Source organism: Meleagris gallopavo, chromosome 7 (genome assembly GCF_905368555.1).
Source record: "Meleagris gallopavo chromosome 7, MGAL_WU_HG_1.1, whole genome shotgun sequence".
Lineage (NCBI taxonomy): Eukaryota > Metazoa > Chordata > Aves > Galliformes > Phasianidae > Meleagris > Meleagris gallopavo.
Window position 1 is genome coordinate 1,397,303 of NC_139410.1, and position 26,889 is coordinate 1,424,191.

Here is a 26,889-nt window from a genome sequence, read left to right on the forward strand (position 1 = left end):
TTGTGAAACTTCTTTATTTTGTTTTTGAAGCTGTCTGCCATACCTCACTTGCAACACAGTCTGCCGCCTGCTGGTGCAAAGCTCTCAAAAAACACATCAAGTCTGTTGCAGAATTAAGACATGAAGACATGCAAACCAAGGCCACCCACGCGCACTCAACAGTCATGATGAGAAGCTTGTGCATTTAGTGCTCTGCAATGCTTAACTGCTAAGCCCAGCCCAGGCCTGCTGCATCAGCAGCACCAGAGACATCCGGCTCTGCCTTGCCTGGACACTGTGCCGCAGCACGCTCAGGCTTGTGCCAGCTGAGAACCTGGAGGTTGCACTTGCATTTCACTCCGTGCAAACCGTACATCATCCTGTAGCGGTTCCTGTACACAAAGAAGGACCCACCTGCAAAGCAGAGTGAGCTGCGGAAGATGATCCGTAACAACAGAACGGTGGAGGTGTATAGGAACATCTGGTGATGTCCAGATCTGACGCCTCAGCTCACAGCAGGTTTCTTAGGGCTGTGCATGTGGGGGTTCTGAATGCCTCTCGAGATCAGGACCCGCTGCCTCTCTTGTCAGCTCATCTGTTGCATAGAGGTCAGGTGGCATCAGCAATGCTAAATAATGAAAATGTACAGCCAACGTGAGGTAAGAATGCAGAGAATGCCAATGCTGCAGACTATGTACGCACACCTCTTTTAGGCCAAATATAGGCAACAACCTGCCTACGTAAGCGCAATGATCAGTGCAAGCCCGTGTCGCGCTTCTCAGCTCCTCGGCTCCCTATGTCCTGCGCTTTTCATTTTAAGTGAGCTTCAGCGTCTCCTCAGTGCGGTGCCAACTATGATTACACATAGCCTTACATTACTTGTTCCTTCTGACATGCCTGCAGGCAAATGAGCCCTGTGAGAGTGACAGCGTGAGCTGCATTAACCAGCTGCCTGGTCCCTGAGTCATTACAGCTCAACAAAGCACCGAGAGTGACGTGGAAAAGGGAACGGGAAAACGTCTGGCTAGCAGCCAACAAATTATTAACGCACACAAGTTGTCTATATTTGCAGAGTCAATTGTCATTTCCACAATATCACAGGGAAAGCTATAAGCAATTTGTGACTTCTAAATAGCCCTCCTTTTCCTACCCTGTTTAACGTTCTTCTCTCCATGACTGGTGGAGATTTCAAGTCAACGAGCAGATTATGACTGAACACAGTATGAGGTGACGTGCTGCATGAGACCTGTGTAAACAAGTCCTACACAAATTTGAAAAAAAGAGATTTTCTGTTTTCGTGTCTAGATGTAAGCTCTTTGGAAGAATGATTACGACCTCTGCAAGCTGCTGCACCCCTCTACAAACAAAAGCTAAGCCTACAATACACAACGCGTGCATCTCTGTGTTAGGGCCAGCAACGATCTCAAACAAGATCATGCTGTGCACTAGCTCTAAAACACTTAGTAAGATATAAATTTAATATGTATTTATGACAGTGTATAGTTAATGAATATAAAGATGTTATAATCACGAAATCAACAAGAGAGTTTGGCAAAGCAGATTATAATAACAAAGCAAAAATAGATAGAAAGCTTACCCGCGTCTTGGGCTCTCTGCAAAACTCCAGAGGAGTGATCTCCAGATGAGATCCTTTCCCACTGGTAGTCAGCTCTTAAATGGGTCTAGGAGAAGTGGAACCAGGCTCCACCTCTTCCTGCAGGACAGGTGAATGGCCTTCACCTGTGCTCCAGTGGCTGACTCATTGCTTGCCTTAGGAGATCAATCAGTGGTTCAGGCCGTGATTCAGCAGTTCCCATATAGACATCTAGTTCCAAATAAAGCAAAATTTTTACAGATTTTGGAATTATTTTAAATTCTTTCACCAATAAGTAAAACAGTTTACAGAATCCTATAAACCCATTAGATCTTCTTAATCAGCTCCCAGTATGTCTTAACAGTAAGGTACCTGCCACTCAGTTGAAAACAGAGGGAGGAATTAAGAATGGTAGAAGTGCATGGCCGAAGAAAATGAGTAGGAAAATATGGATGACAAATGGAAGAGTGGGCTGTGGATAGAGGGAGGCGTGTACGAAGGAAGCCATCTGCAGGAAGGGTGGGAGCTGGGAGGAATGGCCCTTTGAGAGCCAGCAGGATTTCTCTGCGTTCCAAATGGATTTTGGAAGCGAACCCCGCTTTTTTTCCTCCCCGTTTCCGGTCCTCATCCCCTTGCTTTCCCAAGAGTTCTGCTATATTAAGTTATGAGCGATCATGTTGGCTGGGCCGCTCTTTCATGTTCGGCCTTCATCGGGAGTTGCTCCATTCTCACGCAGCTGCTGAGAAGCAGTACACGCTACCTGGCTTTCCCTTCCTCACTCGTGCCTTTTACTGTTCCTTCTCGTGGCACAGACTTGCCGTTTCCCAGGTCACCGTTCTCACGCTGTTCTGAGGTCAGAAGCAACTTGCTCCTGCTCCAATCTTTTTATTTCCTAGGTTGTTCCCTGGCATTTCCTAGCAAAAACAAAAAAGAAAATAAATCTGGTAAAGTGCTTCTACACGTACTAAGTACTCAAGCTGTAAAGATAAACCAAAAAAATCTCTACTTGGAACTTAACCGATTTACTACTTATAACAGAGAGCGTGACAATATTGCTCTGATGCATCCCTACTGGAGCAACGTGAAAGAACATTTTGGCTCTATAAATCTTCATCACCGCACTACAGCACAATGCTCGGTGCCCTCTCTCGTTGTTTCCGTGCAATTTCTATTTCACCCCTATTTTAGTTTTTAAAAACACGAACTATTAAATGAGCTCCACCATCTTCCCCCACACAGTATTTACACTCAACTACGCAGCTGGCCGCACACTGCAAAAAAATCATTAGCTGAAACGATTATTTGACAGGAAACGGAGTTTCCTCTTCTCCACCTAATGCGTTCCATCAATTTGCAGCGACTTTGCTTCCTTGCAGCACTTAACAAAGCACGTGGTGAGCCTGGCAAGAACCTACAGGCATCAAACTTACATGGTCATCAGCACTGAGAACTGTTATTGTTCTCTTTTCAATAGCTCAGTCACGCCCTTCGTGAGAAGCGGTCCTTCCTTTCCTGACTGCTATAGAGTTCTTCTACACAGTAATCCTCTTTATGCAACGTGATTGCTGTGTTCAGCTTTGTGTGCTATGTGAATACTACCTGGTGAGAAGGGTGCTGTATTTCACGTATATTATAGCTTCATAACAGATTTAATACAGTAATTGTATTGTTGCTATTGTTCCTTCACTACCCTGCTTCGCTGCTGTGCCTGCTGCTGCATTCCGAGCTTCTGGCTTGTTTTCTGTCCACAATTTATTACTATCACGACTTTGATATGCATCCTCAAGTGGTTTTTCACCGGGATTCCACTAGTCTATGATAACCCTCGCAGCCACCTAACTAAGCTTTAAGTTTTTTTTGATTGATTGGGTTTTTGTAGCTGTTTTTTTTTGGAGGAGAAAGGGAGGTGCTCCCAGCATCCATCAGCAGTAACATCTTACAATCATTTCTTCCATCATCCATTTATTTACATCTACCTCAGCCACATAACATAAGGCCTTGTGCTGCTGCGTGCACCGAGATCTTACTGCATTTGTGCATAAAATAATCTCAAGTGCCATTTTCGGAAACAAAATCATCTGTGTTTAAATTTAGCGAGAGGTAAACCTGGGGAGCTTGATTCTGCTCTTGCATACTGGGAATTCATTTTGGGATGAATGCACCGAAGACAGTGGAGTCTCTGCAGCAGAGCAAATGAGGCTGACCAGAGTCCCCTTGCGCAGACCGACTTCTGCAACTGTATTAGGAGGAATACAGAATCCCTATTGGAGCTTCTCATAAAGGCAGACAGCCTCTTTGCTACCTGTAGGTCTAAAAGCCTGACTTGAGACTACTACAGAGGCATCTGATGTATTCAAATAAAATACTGCACGCTTCGAATGTGATTACAGCCGAGATCCTCCTCTTAGCTCTGACTTCCTTGCGCAGTTTCAGTACAGAACATAGCTTTTAAGAGACCCTTCTTAGAACACAGATTGTCTATCTGCCAGACGTTTCCTCGGATTCAAGGTAAAGTGTCCAAGTACTGCTCTGACGAGTAAGACACGCGATATCTTAATTCTCACTCAAACACTTCCTGTTTATTTTCATGGAGGACCATCTCAAGTATTAGCTTCCAGAATTGATAAGGGACATATTAAACAAACACAGTGCTCGTATCACAAGAAAGCTGGCTGCCAGGCAAACAAACAGTGCACCGCCTACAACTTAAGCTTAACTATTACAGCTTTCCTTGCAGCGTTATTTTCTTCCACAGCCTGCATTTTTTTTCTCCTCCAGCCATACAGAAGCATACCTAATAGAGTAGCTTACAGGGACAGTTAGGTCGCTCCCTCGTACGTGGCAAATGAGACATTTCGTACGCCGGCTCAGCTGCATGCTGCTCCTTTCCCCTGCAAGAGCTCTAGTGAGGACTTGAGGTCTGAGAAACCACTTTGTTGCTCCATTATCACACACTGATGAAATAAACAGCATCTTAATTGTCTTCCGTTGGCAAGATTATTTCTCTCTAAAACAAGGAGGCAGCAAACAGAAGAACAACGTGAACACTCATTTTTCTCTTCCAGTCAACAATTAAAATACTTTTCTAAAACATCAAGTATGGAAAAATCCATGTAAAAATTGGTAATAGCTTGACAATTCTTATGTTGCAAAAACTCTTACTTAACACTCTCAGCTAATCAGCTTTACCGAAGCAGAATCATTCCTTGAAATTAATGGGGCTTCCTGTGGATTACGCCACTTCTCAGCATGCATTGGACTAGTAAGAAAACCCAGCAAATTAGAAGGAAATTTTGCAGGAGATCTACAATAACTTGTAAGGAGCTGCTCCTCATTATAGAGGAAACAAAACAAGACGAACATAATGAATTTTCATAGGTGTTCACTACCTTCCTCACCACATACCACACAAATGCTTAAACACCTACTTGATTTCCTGTTACAAGATGAATTCTTGACTCCCTGCAGATGACTTAGATCTTTTCAAACCTGTTTGGTTGGGTTTTTTTTTTGTACCTCAGTATTCTCCCAGTATAGAGGATAAACGCTAGTGTTTGCCACAAAAAGGTACCTGGAGGCAGTAACTCTGCCAGAGCTTGGCTTGCCAGCTTCCCTTCCCGGCACTCAGCCTTCTGCGTCTTGGACCTTGAAGTAAAATGATGAAAGATGTCATATTACTCACGCAGGCCATAAATACCACCAGCTCTGCCACTCATTTTGAAGCTAATGACTTTTCTAGAAAACTTGAGAAAAATACCAAACCTTAGCCCATCCCCAAGGAACCATCCTCTTCCGTGCCAGGCTTGCTCATAATCTGCTCCCTACACAATGCGACTCCAAACCATAACTGCGGCTCTCAGATACTGCCACAATAAAGCGTAAAGAGTGGAAACGAGCAGGTTTTTCCCCAGAGGATTGCTTCCAGGCACTTGTCTCGCAGCGATAAGCAGGCATCCAGACGGCAACACAGACCATATTGCTCCTAGAATAGTTCAAACGCTCCCAAATCCCAGAAGAGGTGAAGGAGAAGACTATTCTCTTGGGAATATATGTTAAAAAGAAAACGCCAAAATCAGGTTAAGACTTGGGCAGCCTGCTAGCATGCTGCTTGCCTTGCATGTAGCGGCACGGGCTGCATGCGAGCACTGCCATCTCCACACGGCAGAGATGGGCATTGCTGAAGTGGGAGTCTGGATCCACACGATGCAACGCAGCTTCCAGCTCTGAGGTTTTGTCTCCAGCCTCCGGAGACCCTGGGCTCAGCCCTCCTGCTACAAACATAAAGGCAAAAATATCCATTATCACTAAGAGGCTTGGTAAAACCAGGTCGTTACAGAGCTCTAAGTTACCAAAGAACAGAAAGTCCCTTTATAATGGGCCAGAAGTATTATCTTATTATTTAGCATTACTACTTATCAAGCTGCACGTGTCAAACAGACCACAGCGGGCAGATAAGAAATGCTGGCAAAATCAAAGCAGAGATCAGTGAGGCAGCAATCGTGAGAGCCATTCGGACAGAGGAAGGAGCTGAGACAAGCCGAGTGCACTTACAAACCTCAAATGTCATTAAATCCATCTTAGAAATAACCGGGACATTACAAGGCTGTGAGAACGCTCATTTTCTATCCTACATAAACTCCGTGGCACTACTTGTAGCCAATGCTGCTGCAAGGTATTAGTACAGAGACAAAAAGTAATTAACTTTCCACCCTTACTGAAAGGGGGATTTTCATGTATTGGTATTTGTGGGGATGTATACATCTGCTTTCCAACAAGCTGTCAAAGTGGTATTAAAAACTGAAACTATTAATGAGCGAGTGCCAGGTCATTCAGTGACGCACCTGATGCATACATCTTTCTCTATGGTAAAAGAGATCCCTTCAATTGCACAAGCACAACCGTGGCAGTTTGCATATCCAGGAATGAATGAATGTCCCGTGGCATCAATGTGAGGAACGCTATACATGACGCACAGACAGCACCTGCAGTATTTCCCACTGCTTGTGAGATACAAAGCAGTCCTCGCCAGGGCTATTACTGTAAACCGGTGACAATAAAGCCACACAATATGGATGCGGTGACTTCCAGACATACACAAAATAGGTCCCAAGGTCATTAACTTGAACAGTTCAGAGAAACAAGTAGCCGCCTCCGACGGGACTGTGCGGCAATTAGAGCCCTTTAAAATTAAGTGTACTTCACGTTACTCAGTTCCTCTTCCCTGAAGACTATTTCCCTCTAATAAACTATTGCTTATTAAAGCAATTGATTCATGTTTGCAAGAGAAGAAAATAAACTTCCTACACACCAGGTAACTCGGTGGGAGCTCCAAGAGGATCTGATCAGCCATCCCTCTCAGCCAGAGCTGCTAGTCAAACTCTGGCAGAGGTTTATCACATCTGTAACGCGAGAACACCGCCCACAGCCACCACCATCCTGTGACACCATCTGACATTAGAGAAGCTCCCGACGTGCAGCGGCATTTTGTAGCTGCTCCCTAGCAGGCTGCCCACTGAGCTATTTTATCTTTGGGAGCTTTGTTCTAGCTTACACGCATAGAAAAGCGCCGAAAGCAGGCTGCAGGGAGAACGGAGGGACGGCGGATGATGAGACGTGGCACTCTGGGGGTGGTGCTCCCCGAGGCAGGCTGCCCAAGCTCCCGCAGGGATGTTACTCATCTCCTCCACCAACATGCGGGAGGTTTCCATTGATCACACAGTGCTAAGCAGCCGTCTGGAAGCACTCAGCACGTCTATTGTTTTCACAATCCAAAGAAGCAGAGAAAAATCAACTGCAACGTTAATTCTCCCGCAAAACAGAGCCGCAGTGGAAACGTGCCCTATATACCACTGTCAAGATTCCCACTGTTCTGAGGCCTTGATACTGTACGAGCTGCTTTTCTTTAAGAATTGAAGGCTGGAGCAGTTAAACCTCTTCCGTAAGCCATATTTGTTTCCAACTTGTGCATTAAGAACACAGATATTAACGCAGAGCTAACCAGAGCCTGGGAGGGTGTAGCCTCCGAGGTTTCAACGTTCCTCCTGGCTTTTGTCATTACCGGTGGTGATGTAATGCATAAACTCCTCAGAGTGCTGCTGCTGGCAGGAATGACTTAGCGTTGAGTACCATGGGTAGCTCAGGCATACGCAGCACTAAAAGATGGTCCAACTTCTGATTTTAATGTCAAAACGGGAATGTTGTTGAACATCAACTTCACCAATTACCATCCTGTAACCTAAAACTCTCCGCTTCCAAAACGCACTTGTCTTAATGCTACGCAAACAGCTACTCAAACCGAAAAGATATAGTGAACGCAACTGTTTCCCCGATGTCAAAAGAGGAGCAGAAGTTAAGAGTACACAAATAAAACTCCCATGTCGTTTGTGCTTCCCTGCGACAGCACGATGCCATGCACCCAGGTCCGTAATGGGCCTTCCAGCACAGCTCCTTTCTCCTGCACTTTCAAGGCTAGTGTTTTCCCCCTCACTCACAATAAATTGGATAAAAAGGGCTCTAACAAAATTGCCAACAGCACCGACAACTCGCAGGGCCCTCGTTACAGCCCCAGTCACCCACCTCACATCCTGTTTCTGGTCTGCGCAGTTGTAGAGCAGTTTGCACTGCAGTGATGACACGACCGTAATGCACGCGGGACACATGAGCCAAGAGAAACATCCAGAGCATTATTAAGAGTCACTAGAAAAATCTTACAACGCTTCAAGCAACGCCTCCAGTTATTCTTACCTGGGCTTCTGATGATGAACAAGATGCCAACACCAGATGCACATAACTTGCCCTGAAACTGCAGGAAAGGGAATCAGGAGCAGTTCCTCAGTACCACTGAAACAACACAGAAGAATTATTATTGTTTCCGGTTCCGCTGCTGCACATTGGTTCAACTGAAAATCTGCCATCTAACAGCAGAGGTGGCTCAAATGCCGCAGCAGATGAGCATTACTCTCCAGCTTAGAGCCTATTATGCCACATAAGATGAAACTGTCAGAAACCAGCATTCCTTCTATTCCAGATGTACGCGGCTGCTTTTAGTTCATAGCTCTGCCTCCTCCCTGTCATGAACGAGTCAGAGGTTTCTGAATATCAACTGAGATAACGATGGGGTGCTAAATGCCCTGCGTGCCTTGCTGTGTGCTATCACTGAGCACACGCCTGCCCTGTAAAGCAGGGCAAAAGCGGGAAGCAGCTACCTTCCAGTGGAAAGTACGTCACCAGAAAGAACTCTACTTATTCGTAATGTTTGCCATCAGTGGAGGCAAACGTTCCAGGCACATCTCTTGCTGCAGCAGTGGAGTTATCCCACACCCTCAACAGTTAGCGGGGCCGGTTTCCCCCCGCACCCCAACTGCATCCCCAAGCTGAGCAAAAGGCACTGTGCTGTTGGAGCTCGATGACCTGCAGAGCAACACAGGTGCTATGTGAGAGGAGCAGCCAGCAAACTGGGATGTATCACTATGCTGTGATTCACCACTCGCGTATGCGACAAAGCGCAGTCCAAGGACACAATGAATCCACGCTCAGCATTTTCCTCTCTAGGTGGGGTCATTCCGCAGGATTTCCCTTTGCACTATGGCTGCGGATAGTAAAGTCAGTCATGCAGCAGGCCCAAAGCACAGTGAAAACCAGCACCAGCCCCACTACGACACCTCAGGGTGGCAGATTTGGGACCTGGGGCAGCAAAGCTGAGCACGCTGTGACAAAGCCCCCCGGCACCTCAGCCCTCTACCATGAAATTTTGCCAGAAATGGGTAGTTTCCAGCCCGGAATCCACCTGTTTGCCCCTCTCTGTAACTGAGGGCCTGCTCAGATAACCTGGCCCTCCAAACTTGTGCACACATTTGCATGTAGCTCTGAGCACTTCACGGTGAAGCCCCATCTTACAAGCTGACTAACGGGAGAGCATGTTCTTGCGTTGTCCTGATCACCCGCATCCCATTGGACTCAGAGGAAACAAAAGGGAAGACGTAAAATCCCTCTAACTGTTCCTATTAAATTAGCCTGCCCATCAGGTTTAAGGTGCTTGTTCCTACCTTGGATCCCTCCAATTGGGCTGATCGTAGGACCAGACAAACATCCGTGAGTACCCACGGCTGTATCGCACGCCTCTTCTCATTGAAAAGAAGTCAAAGAAGCAACAGTATGCATTCTGCCTTGAGCTTTGTTTTTTTTTTTTTTTTGACAGTCTTGAAGACGTAATCGTAAAAAGAGGAAATGTGACCTAGAGTACTTAAGTTCAATGCTCTGTTCTCAGAGAGCGGTACCAGTGGTTCGCTCTCAAACTGAACGGCTATTTTCCACGATGGTCTGTCTTAGATGACTCGAACGCTTTCATAAATAATTTGGAGAATGGTAAAGAACACGCTTACTAATTCTGCAGATGACAAAAGCATTAAGGAAGTTTGAAGACAGAGCTAAAATGAACACGATTTTGACAAATTGGCAGAACAAACAGTCTTAGAAGTGTAATCCAGTTTGTACTCTAGCGAAGAAAAATGCAATGCCCTATGCTTAGCCAGGATAGACCCCGTATGAAACAGGGAAGGCGTAAATCATAAAAGACAGTAGGTACAGGAAATCTCCACGGATCGACAATAACAAATCCCTAAGTCCTTAGACCTCCTCTGAAACACTGCATTTACAAAGCTGCAGGTCAACTGAAGAGAGCCAAGAATACCTAGGTAAATAAATCCATCATCACTCTCTCAACCTTCTGGCACCAAAAGAGAGAAGATCAAAGGAAAGTTTGCTACCTGTCAGATATAATGATACTTCAAAACTAGGCAAGAACCATCTAGATATTATCTCTCTGAAGGAAGGGGAAAGAATATTGAGATTCTATGTCAACAGAGAGCATCAGAACAATTAGAGGGGATGCTTTTCAACAGCAGCCACCACGAGGCACTAGCAAGATTGTTTGGGGCGGCAGGAGAGCCTCCATCACCAGACGCTGCTAAGAGGATGGGCAAATTACTGCCAGGGATTACGTACATGTGGCTGGACAAGGTGGTGGGACTTGATCTGCTGAAGAGCTTTTGTACCATCAAGTCTTTGGTTAAATTCTCTGGAACTGGTGGAAACCAACCTAGCCTGTCCCAGAGCTGCCAACGTTCGCTACGCTCAGCATACACGAACAATTAAGTTCTGAGAGGTTGACCAGTTGTCAAGGCACCGCTGCTTAAAAATACCTGCCATCCTCCCAGGGCTATAAGCAAGCTCTGCATCAGAAACTTGAAAACAGACTTAAGTCTCTAACTGGTCACGGGAAATAAGAAATGATACATTCTGACTGGAAGGGCTCGTGTGAATCCAGTCAAAACTTTCTGAAGTGGATGTCTCACATCAGCCCATTAAGTCCCTACGCGACAGCCTAAATCAGTGGCCACATTTTCAAACGCACACTGAGCACTCCGCAGCTCCTGTAAAGTAGAAGAGGAGCTGGTGATTGCTTGTCACATCTGAGAACTCAGGCCACTTAGGCTCTGAAATGTGAACCTGAAAGCAATTTTCTGTGCGGTTTTTCACAGTCCTAATCCCGGTGTTTTGTGAATACTTCCCTGAGTTTTTTCTTTTCTAGGCCATTATTTCCTTTGTAATGTAAAAATAAATTTTTCTCATTAAAGCGATTCCAAAGCTCCAACTTTGGAAATCTTCAACAGGCGCAGAACTTTAGGCTGCGAACTACAGAACAGCAAAAATTTTACCATATCAAACACTTTTTGCACTCCCACATCCCCTCCTGCATTAAGAATTACATTCTGACTTGCATTATAATCACATTTGGGCCCCAGTCCTGCTTTTCCCTGCACTAACCTTTAGTTTATTGCATTCATCGTCACCAACAGTGGTGGCTTTTATTTATTTTAAAAAGAGTTGCAGCTCACGTGCCTCAAGCTTTGTTTTCCTTTACTCGTTCCTTTTTTCTATTTATAGGAGTTATAAACAGTTAAACCAGATTTACAGAATGACAAGCCTATAGAGAACTATAGTCCTTACTTGACCCAAACTGCTTATATCTCAGCTAAGTACTACTGAATTACCGATCCATTTACAGCATTTAAAGACCTGTTTCTTCATCAAGTTTTACGCATTCACGCCGTCCTCTCATTTCCTCACCTAAACATGAAAATGTGTCAGTGATATCCTTGAACCCAAGCACAGAACGTGAACCATTGCCAACAAGTACCTCCTGAGACCACTTCTGCTGAATGCAAACATCAGCAGCTTCCGTTGCTTCACTATTTGTTTCTTTACCAGTATTAGAATGTGACATTTCCTTAAATTCACATCAGAAATTTGTCCAAATAATCTAAACCTTCTTTCCGCTTCCAATTAAAGAATCACCCTGAAACACAGCACCTATAGATTGGAAGTCATTGCCCACTCTCCCACCGACCACATCCGGTTTCTCAGCATAAAATGAACCCGGCACCCCCAGCTGCTGCCTAAGCAGAGTGACCCAATGTATCACCCCCATTATGGCACAAGGTGGCACGTTTCCACGCTCAAGCCACCCTGCGTGCTACCGACGCAACCCACCTCTGCCGCATCCAAGAAGGCAAGAACATGCAGAGCCAGCGATCGATGTCCCAGTCTTGTTTCCTCTCCATCTATTTCATCAGATACTCCTAACAAATCAGCAACTGAAAACAGATGAACAGTTGAATTGCCATCAGTAGCAAGCAGCTGAATAGACAGAGGTCTAAAGAGCTGAAGATCTAACAGTTCTGAGAGAGGTTAACAACATTAGTGTTATTCTGTGGTAGAGTTGCATGTATTTTATCAAGTGAATGAATGCTTCAACTCTCACCGTGGAAGCATCCATTACTGTGAATTATTTTGCCAGCAGGGCCTAGGAAAAGAACTGGCAGTGGAGCGCTCTCAATAAGAATTTGGGCGTACTTCACATCAAGGGAACGGATCCTACGCTAATTTTCTCTCTCAGCTATTCCAGTTAGCCAAGTTTAAAATGAAGTGGCAATAGGAAACAACGTTTCAAGGATGAGATGTTTGCGCTTACTCTTATAAGTAATCCTAAATACCGAATGCAATCACCACAGAGCTGTTTTGAGCAGAGGGCAAAGTCTGAGCCAACTCCAGCCCTGGAGGGCACTGATGTACAGGGATAGAGCCGTCTTGAACATCCCCCGTCAGCCACAGGAGGGCAAAGTGAGCCTGGTCGTGCTACAGAAACCCAACGAGAGCAGCTCAGCCCAGGCAAGATCACGTTGGCAAAGGTGAGGAAGTCGTTCATAAACGCTGGCACCTACCCAGCAAGCAGGCAGAGTTCTGGCACCAACCGGGCAGCAGCAGCTCTTCCTCACGACACTGGCACGAGCATAGATGTGAACCAGGCAACCTCGCCATTTGCAGCGGAACCACTGAAAAACTTCGTGCAGCTAACTGCCGACAAGGGGAAAGCAGCAAAGCTCTGCAGCGCTGCCTAAGAGCGCAATACAAATAGGCTGCTCCCAAGGTTTCCAGTTCCCAACGTATGTTTTCTTCCCTATTCGGATATGTTCTCTTTTATTGCTACGAAAAAGTCACATCTGTGGGGGGACATAAGGATCTTTTCTGTGGGGGGACACGATGGATATTAAGATACTCATTTTCTTTGCACGTGCACATCATCCAAATGAGAATGGACCTCAGCGTGAGCATTTGTGATGCGACCAGAAGCAAATAACAGCCTGGTGAGGGATTTGTCAGCAAGCCGTGCTCTCCACAGCGTGCACATCTCAGCTGTGCTCACAGAGGGCTGGCTAAGGATCCCAAGCTTCCAGTCAAAGAAAAAAAAAAAAAAAGTATCTCAAACACAAAAGTCATATATAACAAGAAATCTTTTCAAAATCAAATAGATCAGGTGTTTCACCACCAAATACATCCTGAAGAAGCAAAACCTGGAAGGGGAGTGGGGGGGGCATCTTTCAGGTACCAACTTAGAAACAACAGCCAGCTGTGAAAAGTTGTCAGTAGCACACCAAAATTATCAACATGGTTTCCCAGAAAGAAATTACAACCTGAAAAGCCAAAAGGCCTTAAAATTTAGGGGTACGTATCTTTATCTTGCTGTTTTCAAGCCAGCAGCATCTGCCAGTTGATCGCTCTCACGCTTTCAGGCCAATTTTAGTTAATGAAAGCAGTTTCTCATAATCACAGGGCTGGAAGATTGAGCCTTAAGGAAAATACTGACTATCTTGAGACTCCCCAGTAAGAAAGTAGGCCTGCATCTGGGAGCGCAGCAAGACTCAAACAGAGAAGCTGTGTGTTATACCAGTGCCGCTCACCTGTTTGTGCAGGAAGCCCACGCCTGGTTGCATGCCTTAGGTGCTAAGTAGTTGGATTTCGCATCTGAGAACTGAATTTGCAATTTTCAGGTGTATTTCAAAAGGAATTTGTAAGATTCTTTGCTTGTCGTCAGGTATTTCAGTCCCATCACTCACCGCAGAAGTGAATAACCGACACATTAAAGGCAAAGCCCACGCGTCAAAAGCAGAAAAGAGGAAGACACTACAAGCAGACCTGAGGTAAAGGCAGCTCATGATTAAGTCATGAGATCGTAATTAGGGGTGTAGGAGCATAGGAATACCTGAACAGATCCTTTCTTTGAGGCTTCCGCCCTGGGAAGGCAAAAGGCTCTGCCATAAGCACACGCAGGATCTGTGTCAGACCCCTGCTACCTACTAATGGCTAAAGTAGGGATGGGGAAAAAACTGGGGGGCTGCTTTGGAGGACTAGTGGAGTTAATGCACTGTTTGCATACAATTCAATTTTGTTGCTAGGTAGTCATGTTGGCCATTTTGAGTCTAATTAATCTAATTAAGGCACCTGGAGTCCTTGCACTACCGGGAGTTGCGTATCATTTTGTGTTTTTTTGGCAAATGGGTGTGTGAGCGAGTGACAGAGCCAGCAGCATCTGCACATGTGGAACCTCCACCCCCTGACCAACAGCAAGCTTAAGTATTCAAGCGCACACCTCCAAGTCAAATTCTGTATTCACAGAATCACAGAGCAGAACCATAAAATCATTAAAACTGGATAAGACCTCCGCTAAGTTCAACCATCAAGCCATCCCCACCGCACCCACTAACCACATCCCTCGGTGCTACATCCACACATTTCTCACACACCTCCAGGGATGGTGACTCCACCACCTCCCTGGGCAGCCTGTGCCAAACCTCACCACTCTTTCTGAGAATTTTTCGATAAGATCCAGAGAAGAGAGGTACAAAACACAGCAGAGCCCAGCGCGGCAGCTTTAGCAAGCTGGAGCGCGGAGCTCACAGCGACCTCCCTGAACACGGGCAAGTAATGACAGGCTTTGAATAAATTGTTATGCAGCCAACAGTAACTAAAACAGTAACAGTTCCTAACTGGAGGGTCTGCGGATATCAAGACTCGCAATAAAAGTCTAAATTCTTCCTGTATAAATTAGACGGACGAAGTGAGGCACATTTCTCTCTAACACTGGTTTTCTTGCACTTTGCATTTTTTCCATTGCCATTAAAGTAATAGTTTGGATCGACAAGATCTCATTTTTTAATTAGCCAGATCAACCAAGGCACAACATCAGCATTTCTGAGAACACCTGAAAAAGCAGCCTGCTTCTGCAAGGAAAGCTTATTTCCATTGGAAGATTAAAGGTTCCAGACAGCAGCAATATGTTTCTATCTGCCATTTCGAAAGGGAGACTTGAAAACATCAGGCCTTACCACACGAGAGATTGGAAGATACAGGGAGATAACGCGTAACCAATCCTGCTTCTCACAGTTTTTTCTTCCTTAATCCTGTCCAGCAACAGCCACTAACAACGGCAGCAGCACCGCATTAAGCAAGGATTAGCAGAAGAGGCCTCAGCGCAGCGCTGTCGTCCTGCATCTCATGCTGAGTGCCATCGTGCCCCGGTCCCTGACCGATGAGAGCAGCGTGCTGGCAGGCACGGAGCCTGGAGACACCGGTGAGCTCCGCTCCTCTGCTGAGCTACCTGTTGGGGCTTGGGTAAATCAGCAACCACGCTGCTGAAAAGCTGTCAGAACCCCGTTATCCCCAACCAGATGTTTCCGTTCTGATGAAAACGGCCCAGAAGATGCTTTTTGTCATTGTTTCTATATGAAACTGACACGCTTAAAAAACTTGAAAGCTGCAACAAAGAGAAATTGTCATTCCCTGAACAGCTGTGAGCAAGACAACTGCCAGCTGCAGCACACGGACACAAACCCTTTTAGAAAATATGCCTGCACGCAGGCTGCACTGCTTACGTTTCTCTCTGCTTGGCTTCACAGCCTCCCTTCATTAAACACTGGAGGGCAGAGAGGTGTGTTCTGCGGGGCAGACCTGCACACAGCAATCCACAACGGTTTGTTTTGAAGAAAGAACTGCACGAAGTATAAACATAGAATAAATTTCACAGGATCATTTGAGTTGAAAGGGAATTTGAAAGACCATCTATTCCAACCCCTCCGCAATGAACAGGGACACCTATGCTCAGTCAGGGTGCTCAGAGCCCCCACCCAGCCTCACCTTAAATATCTCCAGGAATGAGGCACCCCCACCTGTCTGGGAAGCCTGTTCCAGTGCCTCACCACCCTTTGAAGCTTAGTACTATTTCACATCTCTTCCAAAACGAACAGTTCTCAACAGGCTGTTCAGATTTCCCAGAGCTGCAGCACAACCTTCCTGCAAGCCCTTTAAGATGCCCCATGGTCTGATCAGCAGGCTGCATTTGCAGATTTAGTCTGCAAGGATTTAATGGACCTCCCAGTGTCATTTTAGATACTGTTGTGTTTTTTTGGTTGTTTTTTATTTGCCGAGCTCCAAATGACAAACTCTGGCTGCGTCACTAAGGGCTGGGGCAGCCCTACCTACTAAAATTCTGATTCAGCTGTTACTTACAGCTGGCACCGAGCTTTCATTCCTCTGATCCCACTACCAACAACAATAAAAAAAATAAAAATAAAAATAAATAAATAAAAAAAAGCTCTAGATTCCCACAGACAGCAGCAATCTCACACCACCTATTGGTGCACTGAAATATCGTGTCTCCCTGTGGTGCAAGGGATGCCCCACACAGAACCAGGAGCCACCCCCAGGCCACGCTCAGGCAAGACCCAGACACCTAAGATGCTCAGGGATGCCTTTGATTTTCTTAAAAACAAAAACAGCCCAGGGAACGAGGAGGAGGAGAAATGAGCACCAAATGCCCAACCTGTCCTTTAGCCCCAGGCCTCCCCCTGGGCCAGAGCAATGGGACAGGAAGGCTGCACCCTGTGCGTGGCACAACCTTGGAGACCCGAGGTGAGCCGCAAGTGTGGGCCATTGCAGTCCTTCACACTGCCAAGTTCCAGCACCTGAAAACAAGGCCAACCTCATCCATCCCTGAGCCTTCCACAAAACTCCTTTCAGAAACCTCCCTGCCAGCCCGAGGCCCTTAATAAGCTGCAAAGACACCAAAAATGGGAGCAAACTCCGGCCACTCCAGGTTAGACAATACTGTGTTCAGCTGAAGGAAGATAACTGGGGTCAGGGCTGCTGAAAACCAGTTTAGGGACTTCAGGTGACTCGCCTCAAGCTCAGAAACCCCATTTTGAGAGCATTTTGTCGCTTAGCTGTAGGGTGGAGATGTCTTCTCTAGTTGAAATAACCAAAAAAAACAATAACAAAAAGAAAACCTACTCCTTCCAGGGCAATCAGAAGCTAGGGGGGAAAAATAGGTTTTGGAAAACCAGGGGGCTTGGTATTCTTTTCCTCTAACAGATTTCAAAGAGAGGGAGAAGCTCACTTCTACAACGCAGCCAGTTCAAATAATGGATAAATAAATAAAAAGCTATTGCAATAACCTTCCTGGCCTGATGCTCTGCACTAGGAATCCATCAAATTAGTGCAAGAGCCCGAGCTGCTTACCTGCATGCTACGTGCTCACGCCCAGGGCACTGTACTGAGCACCTGGAAAAAAAGTTGGGGTCACCCAGAGACCAATTTCTTTCTTTTTGCAAAAGATTCAGCTCCACGACAGCTCTGATGCTGTTTCACATAGCGCTGCACCTTCCAAACAACAGCAATCTCTGGGCACAAGCAAGAATCCCGTGCCAAGGAAAGACAGCAGTTATTTCTTCAACAGTTTTTAACAAACGTGCCTTAGTTTTTCAACATCGCTCTCAATAGTACTCACTCCATTAAGCTCCGCGTGAGCTGTACACCTTGAAAGCTCTCTCCCATTTGAGGTATTTTAATCCATTTTCTTCCAGCTCTCTTTCTGATATCTGGCAAAGAACCTGCTGATGTCTTTCTTCATAGATTACCTATCACTAGTCCATTGAAGAACAATCTACTGCAGGCTAGAAAACACTTATTATTGCTGCACGCCTCTTGAATGCCACTCGCCCAGGACACTCCCTGAGCGCAGTAAGAAAAACACCAAGGAACGGTGCCATCCCAGCACTGTTCCTGACTCAGGAGGGTTGGGCTCACATCTCTATTATAATATTATTTCCTTCAAAAAATTATGCATGAGAAGTCTTTTGATATTCAGTAACCTGTTTATGGGAAATGACTTGACATAAAACATCAAATGAGTTGACAGCAAATTGAATTTAAAATATGATTTTTTTTAAAAAATGCTCATGAAATTCACATTGCTTTAAATATAAATTAGCAACAGCGCCAAAGGGATGAATGAATTTCACCGCTCGGCTGCAGATGATTTAAATGTGCTCTTTTACCTCCACTCCCCATATTCATCCTGCTTTTCTATTAAGAGGGGAAGGAGCCTTCGGTAGGAACTCTCATATCGTCCACAGACATATTGAAGTAGCAAAGCGCATCCTAGTCAGACTCCAGACCCAATAATTACGTTCTTCCTACGTGAATTCTTCTCACGGCTTTAAACAGAGCCAATATACTTTATTTTCTGACCCTAAGTAAGCTGGGCTGGTATAGATTTGCTGCCCGCCACCCTGAAGTTAAGCTGAATGGATGCACACAAATTATTTTGGAAGGTCTCTGTGCTCCAACAAAGAAGCAAGCTCAGCTTCAGGATCCTATCAGCATCAATTAGTTCCACAGGAGACAGCATTACAAATGTGATGGTTCATACTAATCCGATAGTCACCTGGATAATAACAGTCCTGCGAATTCACAGGCAGGATAATCTTATTCATATAAGATTATATCCAAACTGCAGTTAAAACACGAATTCAGCCGTTTCCCTTTGCTTCACATGCACGTAATGGGATTCCCCACACTGCCCACCAGTGGGAGCAGCCCACAAGCCGTATCCCTAAACCAGCTAGAAAGCACACAGTGGAAATGGCGTTCTCAAAACCCAAATACCTGCACAGTTGTGAGCTATGTACATATCAACTCTTGTTGCAACCCACCAACAAACTAACTAAAGACATGGCAAAATGCTGCAGATGTACTAAGTTTATGAGTGCTTCGGCAGAGAGTGACAACTATAATAACCTCTTTGCACAAAATCAGCTTTGTGTATTTTTCTACCCTCTACCAAATAACAGCATCCCAAAATTATGTTAAGAGAAGCCCTGTCTAAAATGTGAGTTTTCGTATTTCATCAGCTATCAGATGACTCACAATTACAAAGACTGAAATAAAATGAACATCCTGTTCCAGTTTCTTAACCAAATTCTCTCCCTCAAATAGCATCAACAAGTGACTCAGTACAATGTCATAATGAACAGTACTTTGGTTATTGCAGTGTGCCTGGCAAAAAGCAGCTCGCTCAAATAAATCAGTCACATTTTACTGTTGCTGTTAATCAGAAAAACTTCATTTTACCTCGGAGGGGAAAAAAAATGTATATAGTCTAGAATAACCAGACAACAATTAGTGCTATTTTCATAATCAAGTGTGAAAACAAGCCAATAAATGATGTTTAGGACTACATTTGGCTTCAAATGGTAACACCGTGCTCTTTGCTATCACTGAAACCAGCCAAAGGGACATCTTTTTCCTTCAGACTTGGGTTAAAGGATGCCAAGTGCTAACATGCCCTGGCGAGGAAGCAAAGAGCTTATGGCACAACAGAACCGGTCTGTATCCCTACACTATCCAGTTCTTGGTGAGGAAATTCTGGATGAAAGGACAGCATTTGGGGAATCTGTTCATTTCCATCAGACAAAAAACCTCATTACAAATAAGCTCCTTCTCTCCTGTAGCTAACTCCAAATTCAGGTGTAGCTACATTAATTAGTTACAATCCAGAGATTATCTGGGATAAGCAGCAACCTCTAACGAGGCAAAATGCTGTTCTGTTTTTCAACAAGTGCATACGTTGCAATTTCCTTCAAGTAGAGCACGCCTTACGGGAACCACGGATTCAAAACAGTGACTTGAATTCATTCCTGTGAAAAGTGAATTTGAAAAAAAATTCTCAAAACCCACATTCCTTCTCCTCCGGCCACTCTGCTTGTGCTGACCTCTCCTATGGGCCAGCAGGAAGCAGCAGCGTTCCCAAGCCCCAGACGTTTACAACAAACATTCTATCTAGTGCCACCTCAAGGCAGTTCAGATAGTCACACGGATAAGCATTTTGCTTTCAACTCTCTCATACCAACTTAAGAAACACGGTTGCACTCTTCCAAATAGCTCTACAATGATTTCATAGTTAACTTGCAACACAGTAGACCAAAATACCTCTTGTCACCCTACATACACTTAACTGCTGCTGTGTAGCTATGACCATATGCAAGCAAAAGCAGAGTTTAAAGAATACCTCCTTTAAATCACATATAAGTTGGATGTTTTGTCTCAAAATAATTATTTGTACAAAGTGAAACAGACCACTTGCTGCAGAACTATCTACAGAAATGTAATGAGCACACAATCAAATGGTTTTAACCCATCATTTTATGACGATGCTACCGACATCAAGTCGGTTTTCATCATGAAAAAGCAAATGTGCAGAAACAAATTTATTTTTACCTTGCAAAACTAATCATTATTCTGTCTGAAGAGCAAACTGCTCCAGGGCCACAAAGACACAAGCCCTTATCCTATCCCTGTCCCTACAAAGCACCTACAGAGCAGGCCAGAGCCATTTACGCACCGTTGTCACAATGGGACCTCCATATTTCTTGCTCGGCATCTATAAGCCAGCCGCGCTGGCTCTCACAAGAAACTCTTCAGAACGGTCTGTTGCCATAGGACAACGAGTTTAAAACTCAAAGAGGAGAAATTTAGGTTGGATATAAGGAAGTTTTTTACAATATGAGTGGTGAGACACTGGAACAGATTGCCCAGGGAGACGGTGGATACCCCATAGCTGGAGATATTCAAGGTCAGGCTGGATGTGGCTCTGAGCACCCCTATCTAGCTGTGGGTGTCCCCGTTCACTGCAAGGGAGTTGGACCAAATGGCCTTTAGGACTTGGCAACTCAAACGGTTCTGTGATTCTGTGAGATGCAGCCCCACCAAAAGCCGATCTGCCAGATGTCAGAGGCAGCGTTGCCCCTGCCAGTCTGCAGAACTATTTACCCAGCAGTTTGCTAAATTATACAAAGGCAATAATTTGCAACGTAATGGTGTGTTTGCATTCTGAATATCTGATTTCCTGTTCAACAAATATCCTAAACACTCCCAAGCAAATGAAATGTAGACAAGACTTAAAACGTTTGAGGAAAAGCACTCATCCGGAAAATTAAGGTCAACACGGAACAGATGGTGTCTCTGAAAAATGTGTCTTCAACATTTATCTTTATGTAAAACAAAAATCTTTTAAAAACCTCCGGCTGCTCGGTGACAGCTCTACTTGAAATATCGAATCTTGCACTCCTTGGATAATAGAGAAGCACTAAAAAATTACTTCAAAATACTAAATCCAAATAAAATTCTCTCAGCTACAGAGCAATAGGATTTCTGTGGGCATGTAAATATGTATCAATAAAAGATAGATTCAATCGCTCCTGTAACTGCTATAAATATTGCGACCGCTCTCCACATTTCCATAAATATGATCCACGACTCCCGAGCGAAAAGCTTTTTCATTTGCAGCCGTCAGAAAAAACACAGTCCTTTCTTCTTTATCCAAGTCCTCTCAGCAGCCGAATCAGAAGCCCCGTGCCTGAAGTCGTGAACAACTTGTTAGGATGACACACAAAGTGCCTTCCCAAACCCCGGAGGCTCCATCGGCAGAGCTACGGCTGGCAGTGCCACACAACCCCAGGGAGAAACAGAGACTTCACCGGGAAGGGCTGGGAATTACCAAGGTAATGCTAAAACAAGCTGGCACCAGCAGAAATAATAACAGGCCTGCTCCACTTGAGTAATAACACAAGTTGACAAATCAGAATGGTACTGAAGAAAATGGTTATTAGCAGAAGCAGCAGGGCAAACCAACAAAGACAGGTACAGGAAACACCTGCAGTACCTAAAAATACAGTCACAGGGACACTTTCCCCCACACAACCTCACCAAACAGCTGGACAAAAAGCCTCTCATCCCAGCTGCACTCATCACACCAGGCTCTTACAGAAAGATCTGCCTATCACTGCCACCACTGTCAAATCAGCCCAGTGAAAATGGACTGCTGAAGCACGTGCCCAAAGCCACCAGGTAGTTACAGGCACAACAGGCTGTTACTTGTTAACAGGCATCCAACAGCCACCCATCATCAACACATCTCTGTTTTCCGACGTCGCTCCCAGCCAGTTATACCTACCAGAAAGACCCAGGATTTGTAACCTGTATCCTCAGCCAAACCACTGACAAAGCAGCCCTGAACACTTCTGCAAATCCACTTTGCTAAAAAAAAAAAAAAAAAAAAAAACTACTGGAAGCTTATTGCAGCAGTTTTCCAAAGCTGCCCCTCTACTCTGCGCCGGTGAGGGCGAGACCGGAGTTCTGTGTCCAGATGTGGAGTCCTCAGTCTAGAAAAGACATCAACCTTTCGGAGCGTATCCAAAGGAGGGCCACAGAAATCATCCATGGAATGGAACACCTCTCCTGTGAGGACAGGCTGAGAGCTGGGGCGGTTCAGCCTGGAGAAGAGATTGCTCTGGGGAGACTCGAGAGCGGCCTTTCAAAAAGGGAAGCTACAGGAAGGAAGGAGACAGACTCTTTAGCAGAGTCGGTGGTGACAGGACAAGCGGAAACGGCTTCAAGCTTAAAAATAGATTTAGGTTGGATATAAGGAAAAAGTCTTTTACAGGAGTATTGCATGCCCTGTCCCTGGAGGCTTTCAAGGCCCCGCTGGACCAGGTCCTGGGCAACCTGATCTAGCTGCGGTGTCCCTGTTTATTGTGGCAGCTGGACTAGATGGCCTTTAAGGTCCCTTCCAACTCTAAGGATTCTATGATATCGCTCCTATTGGCTTCACGACACTCATTAATGTCTGAGGTCCTGCATCCTCCCTGCACCACTGGAGGAAATCAGCTGAGTGAGAACATTAAGGCTCGCTGTTCCTAGCAGTGGGCCCTGCCAGCAGCAACGTGCAGCCAGAAAGAAACTCAACTGCAAGTACTGCAGAAAGGCTTTGAGGAACAGCTTCTGCACAGGACTTTCTTACTTCAAGGTCATCCCAAACCACATCAAAGGCAACTCTGATAAGTAAGAGCACAGGAACAGCTCACCGGAGTCTCACATATTACAGAAGGAAGCAAGCAGGTTCTCTTTTCCTCCCTAATTAAGGCTTTTAATTAAATTGCATCTTTCGTTGTGTTCTTTCGTTGGATTTCTTGCCCAGTCAAGTGCTGCTGTACACGGAAAAGCCAGCATCGGGCCTTCATTAGCTATTTCTAAAAATAAGACATATTAATTTGTTCCTCCAGCACCTGGTGTTTTAAGTTATTTCTTGGCAACTTCTGTTCCTGGCATTTAAACCTTTTTTGCATGCAGTTGAAGTCTGACAGCAATACTGGTTATCCTTCCCTGCCTTGCTAATAATTTGGTTGATGGCATGCAGGTGGGTCCCTCATAATTAAAAAACCCATTTTCAAAGTTGGTATTAGGTGATTTGAAAAAACAGAGCACTCCATTCCAAGGCTAAATGTAAGTAGGCTGCAAAGCTCCATGAAAATATTGCATAATTTAGAGATAAAAATAGTTTTGCTTTATTCAAGCTAGACAGGATAGGTAGACTTTTACTGCAATCAGCCTAAACCTCATCTCTTCAAGTTGCATGCTCAAGTTGATTACGGAAAATTAAATTTAGTATTAATCAACCTAGGAAAGAGGAAATGACAAAAATGAAGCTAATGCATAAATCATAGAAAATAACGGTCGAAAGACCTTCAGGAGATCATTTAATGCATCCTCACGCTTTGCCCTGCACCAAAATCACTCCCCCTCTCCCCAAGCCGCTCCTGACAGCATTTGTCCAAACGTTTTAAACATCTACCTGCAAAAGTCACCCGCTCTCCTGTTCCAGGCTTTTCCCCGCTGCCTCCCAGCTACAACGGTTTCCCAAGCAAGCAGGAATATATGTCTGAGAAATCCCATGTGCCTGCCCCATTGCAAAGGGCCCGGCCCAGGAGCAGCACCAGGTGGAACAGATCAGACGCAAATGGCTGCACAGCCCACCTGGCAGGATGTAGGGCTTACCCTTCCCCTTCAGAAAAAAAAAAAAAGAGGAATAAAGAGAGAGAAATGCGAAATTCACCTGTTTATATAAATTTCTCAATTGAGAAAGAAAAGCCTACGCATCAGCTGTGGCTTTCAGCTTTTCCATTGCATTCAGCTTCTACACCAATGCTGAGTTCAGCTCCCAGCAGCTCTGCCCATCAGCTCTGCTTTCACAGGTGCCATCTTACTGCCTGCACAAGGCCAAAGGCAAACCGTGATCACATGCAGTGAGAACTCACACACCACTACGGGGTCCTGCAACGTGCAACCGCACTATTTGAGAGCTTGGGTTATCAATTTTTAAGCTGATTTTTCCTTTTACGTGCCAGTTTCCCTACCCCATGGCAGCTGCTCAGCACTGGAGTGCAGCAGCGCCTTGGACTTCCCCTGAGCAGCACAGACTCCACCCCATTTCAGCTCACAGGAGAGAACTAGCTCTGAACGTAGTTTCCAGTGCACGAGAATTCTCCTTCCTGAGCTCTGACAAATCCTGATGTTTTATTCCTTTCCTAATCTTGCTCCCTAAGAAATGTACAAACCTGGTCCCTGTTTATCAGCTGGGAGCGTGGCTGTAGACACAGCTCTTATATCTACATTGCTTTCTTCCTGAGAAAAAAAAAAAAAAAAAAAAAAGACAAACATCAGGAATTTGGAAAAATTAAAAAGCTAAACATAGCCCTTAACTGTTCCCCTTAGTCATCGCCAAACTTAGTTTCTAATCCCTTTGAACTCCACCCTCTGTAGTTTAGTAACTCGCTTCCTTAGGATTTTTTCCATCCCTGCTGCAAGCTGTGCTCACACGTATACATACGCACACACATGCCCAGCACAGAATGGATCAAAAAGCATAAGCCAAACAAAGGGCTGCAACAAGCTCAAACTCCCTGGAACCGAAAAAGGCATGAATAACGTGACTACAGCTCAAGTCAGGAAGCTCTTCTCTGAATGAGTTGTTGAAGTGACGCAGGGGCAATTGCCCCCTGCTTGGTTTTACGGATGAAATGGGATGTGGGTACGCTGTCACAGGACCCAGGCTGCCCACACTTTCCTGTGACACGCTGGTACTCAGCTAAGGGGAAAACCTCCTGCAGTTGATCAATGTGGGATGGTTAAGGGCAAGCCCCTGGCTAATTCAGCCATGCAGAGACATGCTGGGCTTCCCTGGAGAACACTGCCAGATTGCACTTGGTCATGCTAAGAACTGCTTGGCTCACTGGCTAGAAAAAAACAGAGCAAATGCAAGACAAGCAGGGAAAACACTGGGCCTCTGAGAACACAGCAGGGAAGCTCCAGCTGAAACGCTTGAACCTGCCTCTATGAGAACAGGCAACAACTCTTGGTTTTGGGACCGTAAGGGCATTAGCTGTAGAGGACACAGAACAACCAGCCCACAAGAAAAACGTGGGCATTAGGGCCTACAAAAATTCACTTGGGCTCAGGGATACGACCTGTCAGGCTGAGACCAGCATCCTCACAATAGTTCTGCCACCTATACAGACCTCAGTACACAGGGAAGATCTCACACAGTCCATAGCATCTTTACAGAAGCAGCACTCAGTGCCCATACACTTAACAGCACTCGTGCAATACTTAAAATCTGCACAGGACTGCAGCCTGGGCAGTTTTAACTAAAGGCCAAAGCTATTCAGATATCTTGTAACAAGACCGCAGCCTGTGATGCATAATCTCTGGTTTCATGTTACTTAGCACCCCTTCCTCCCCCCCTTGTTTCTGTGGATGTAGATCACATGGCCTCAGCACATGTTGAAGGCTGAGTGGTGTCTGACAGTACAGGGTTGCTTTTTCACTTGAAGAAGTGGGAAAGACTCATTCTGAGAAAAGACTTAAGCACGCAGCAAAACTTTGCACTGCAATATTGCTAAAGTCTGGAGCAGTCCCTTGGGCGCAGGGGAAGACAGCAGCGCTAGTGATTGGGATACCTAGCTGCACTGCAGACTGTAGTTTGGACAAGTGAGCATCTTCCAAGTTGCTCCTTCTGTGATCCACACTACATAAAATGAGAATAATCTAAAGGAAGGGCTGTGCAGGATCTACCTCAAGACTTGTGTTAAGAACTTCCTATAGTCCTAACCAGCAGGCCACACAAACAGGCTTATGGTGTCTGAGAAATTCGTGACCACTGCTTGTTTATACAGAGAAATGTTTCTGTGCAAGTCTCCATACAGCAAGGTGACAGGATCCAGATGCAAGGCAGGCTCGCAGATGCCTCTACAAGTTGAGGGCTCTCTATCTTGACACCGATACCTCTGAGGGAAATAACTGTTTTGTATTAGGTTCACAGGAAGCTCAGAGGAACCTTGAAAAGTTGCTATGATTATTTACGTTAAGTCCATGCGACTTTTCAGGGCACGGATCTCCCCTGCAAAGAAGTAAAAATTCATTAATAAACTGGAATAGTTTCACACAAGATACACGAAGCAGGAATGTTACTAACCTTGAAAACACGGAGACCAGCCTCTTGTGCTTTTTTCCTCCCAACTGCAAATCAATTGTCCATTTCACAGCAAACATTTAAACTTCACATCATTTATCAGCAGTAATCTCCATTTTGTACGTGAACAACTTCATTTATTAGCTTAATAAAAAGCCCAAATGCATAGAGCTGAAAACACCAGATAGGTACCTCAGCATACACCGAGAATGGGTTCAGAACTATAATCAACCTTCTTTATTATCGTAGAGAAACCAAGATCACCGGGATTGCAGAG

The 26,889-nt window shown here is 45.2% G+C and overlaps 1 protein-coding gene across 9 annotated transcripts; it reads right to left on the bottom strand.

Moving 5' to 3' along the window:
* LOC116216802 (uncharacterized) lies at positions 1-26,576 on the bottom strand. Of its 9 annotated transcripts, none has more exons than XM_085227667.1 (8): positions 24,700-26,576; positions 12,125-12,228; positions 8,318-8,413; positions 5,686-5,844; positions 5,145-5,218; positions 4,368-4,580; positions 1,577-2,487; positions 1-607 (listed from the first exon to the last, which is right to left on the bottom strand). In XM_085227667.1, exons 2-6 carry the CDS (start codon positions 12,193-12,195, stop codon positions 4,441-4,443), a joined length of 540 nt encoding a protein of 179 aa, XP_085083793.1. In that variant the 5' UTR covers positions 12,196-12,228; positions 24,700-26,576; the 3' UTR covers positions 1-607; positions 1,577-2,487; positions 4,368-4,440. The 9 variants fall into 9 exon arrangements, 4 of the variants coding, with proteins under 4 accessions (XP_085083793.1, XP_085083792.1, XP_085083791.1 ...); XM_085227666.1 differs by having other exon boundaries at positions 12,856-26,576; XR_014884277.1 differs by lacking the exons at positions 12,125-12,228; positions 24,700-26,576 and adding an exon at positions 8,150-8,193 and having other exon boundaries at positions 5,336-5,844; positions 8,318-12,084.
* Between the last annotated feature and the right edge of the window lie 313 nt (positions 26,577-26,889).

Excerpts from the sequence above, each read along its gene's own strand:
- LOC116216802 (XM_085227667.1), bottom strand. The coding sequence starts at position 12,195 with ATGGAGAGGAAACAAGACTGGGACATCGATCGCTGGCTCTGCATGTTC. Across the intron at positions 5,219-5,685 it reads CCCGTGCCGCTACATGCAAG|GTCCAAGACGCAGAAGGCTG; the intron begins GCAAGCAGCATG and ends TTTTACTTCAAG. Across the intron at positions 4,581-5,144 it reads GGCAGAGTTACTGCCTCCAG|AGAGAAATAATCTTGCCAAC; the intron begins GTACCTTTTTGT and ends TCCTTGTTTTAG.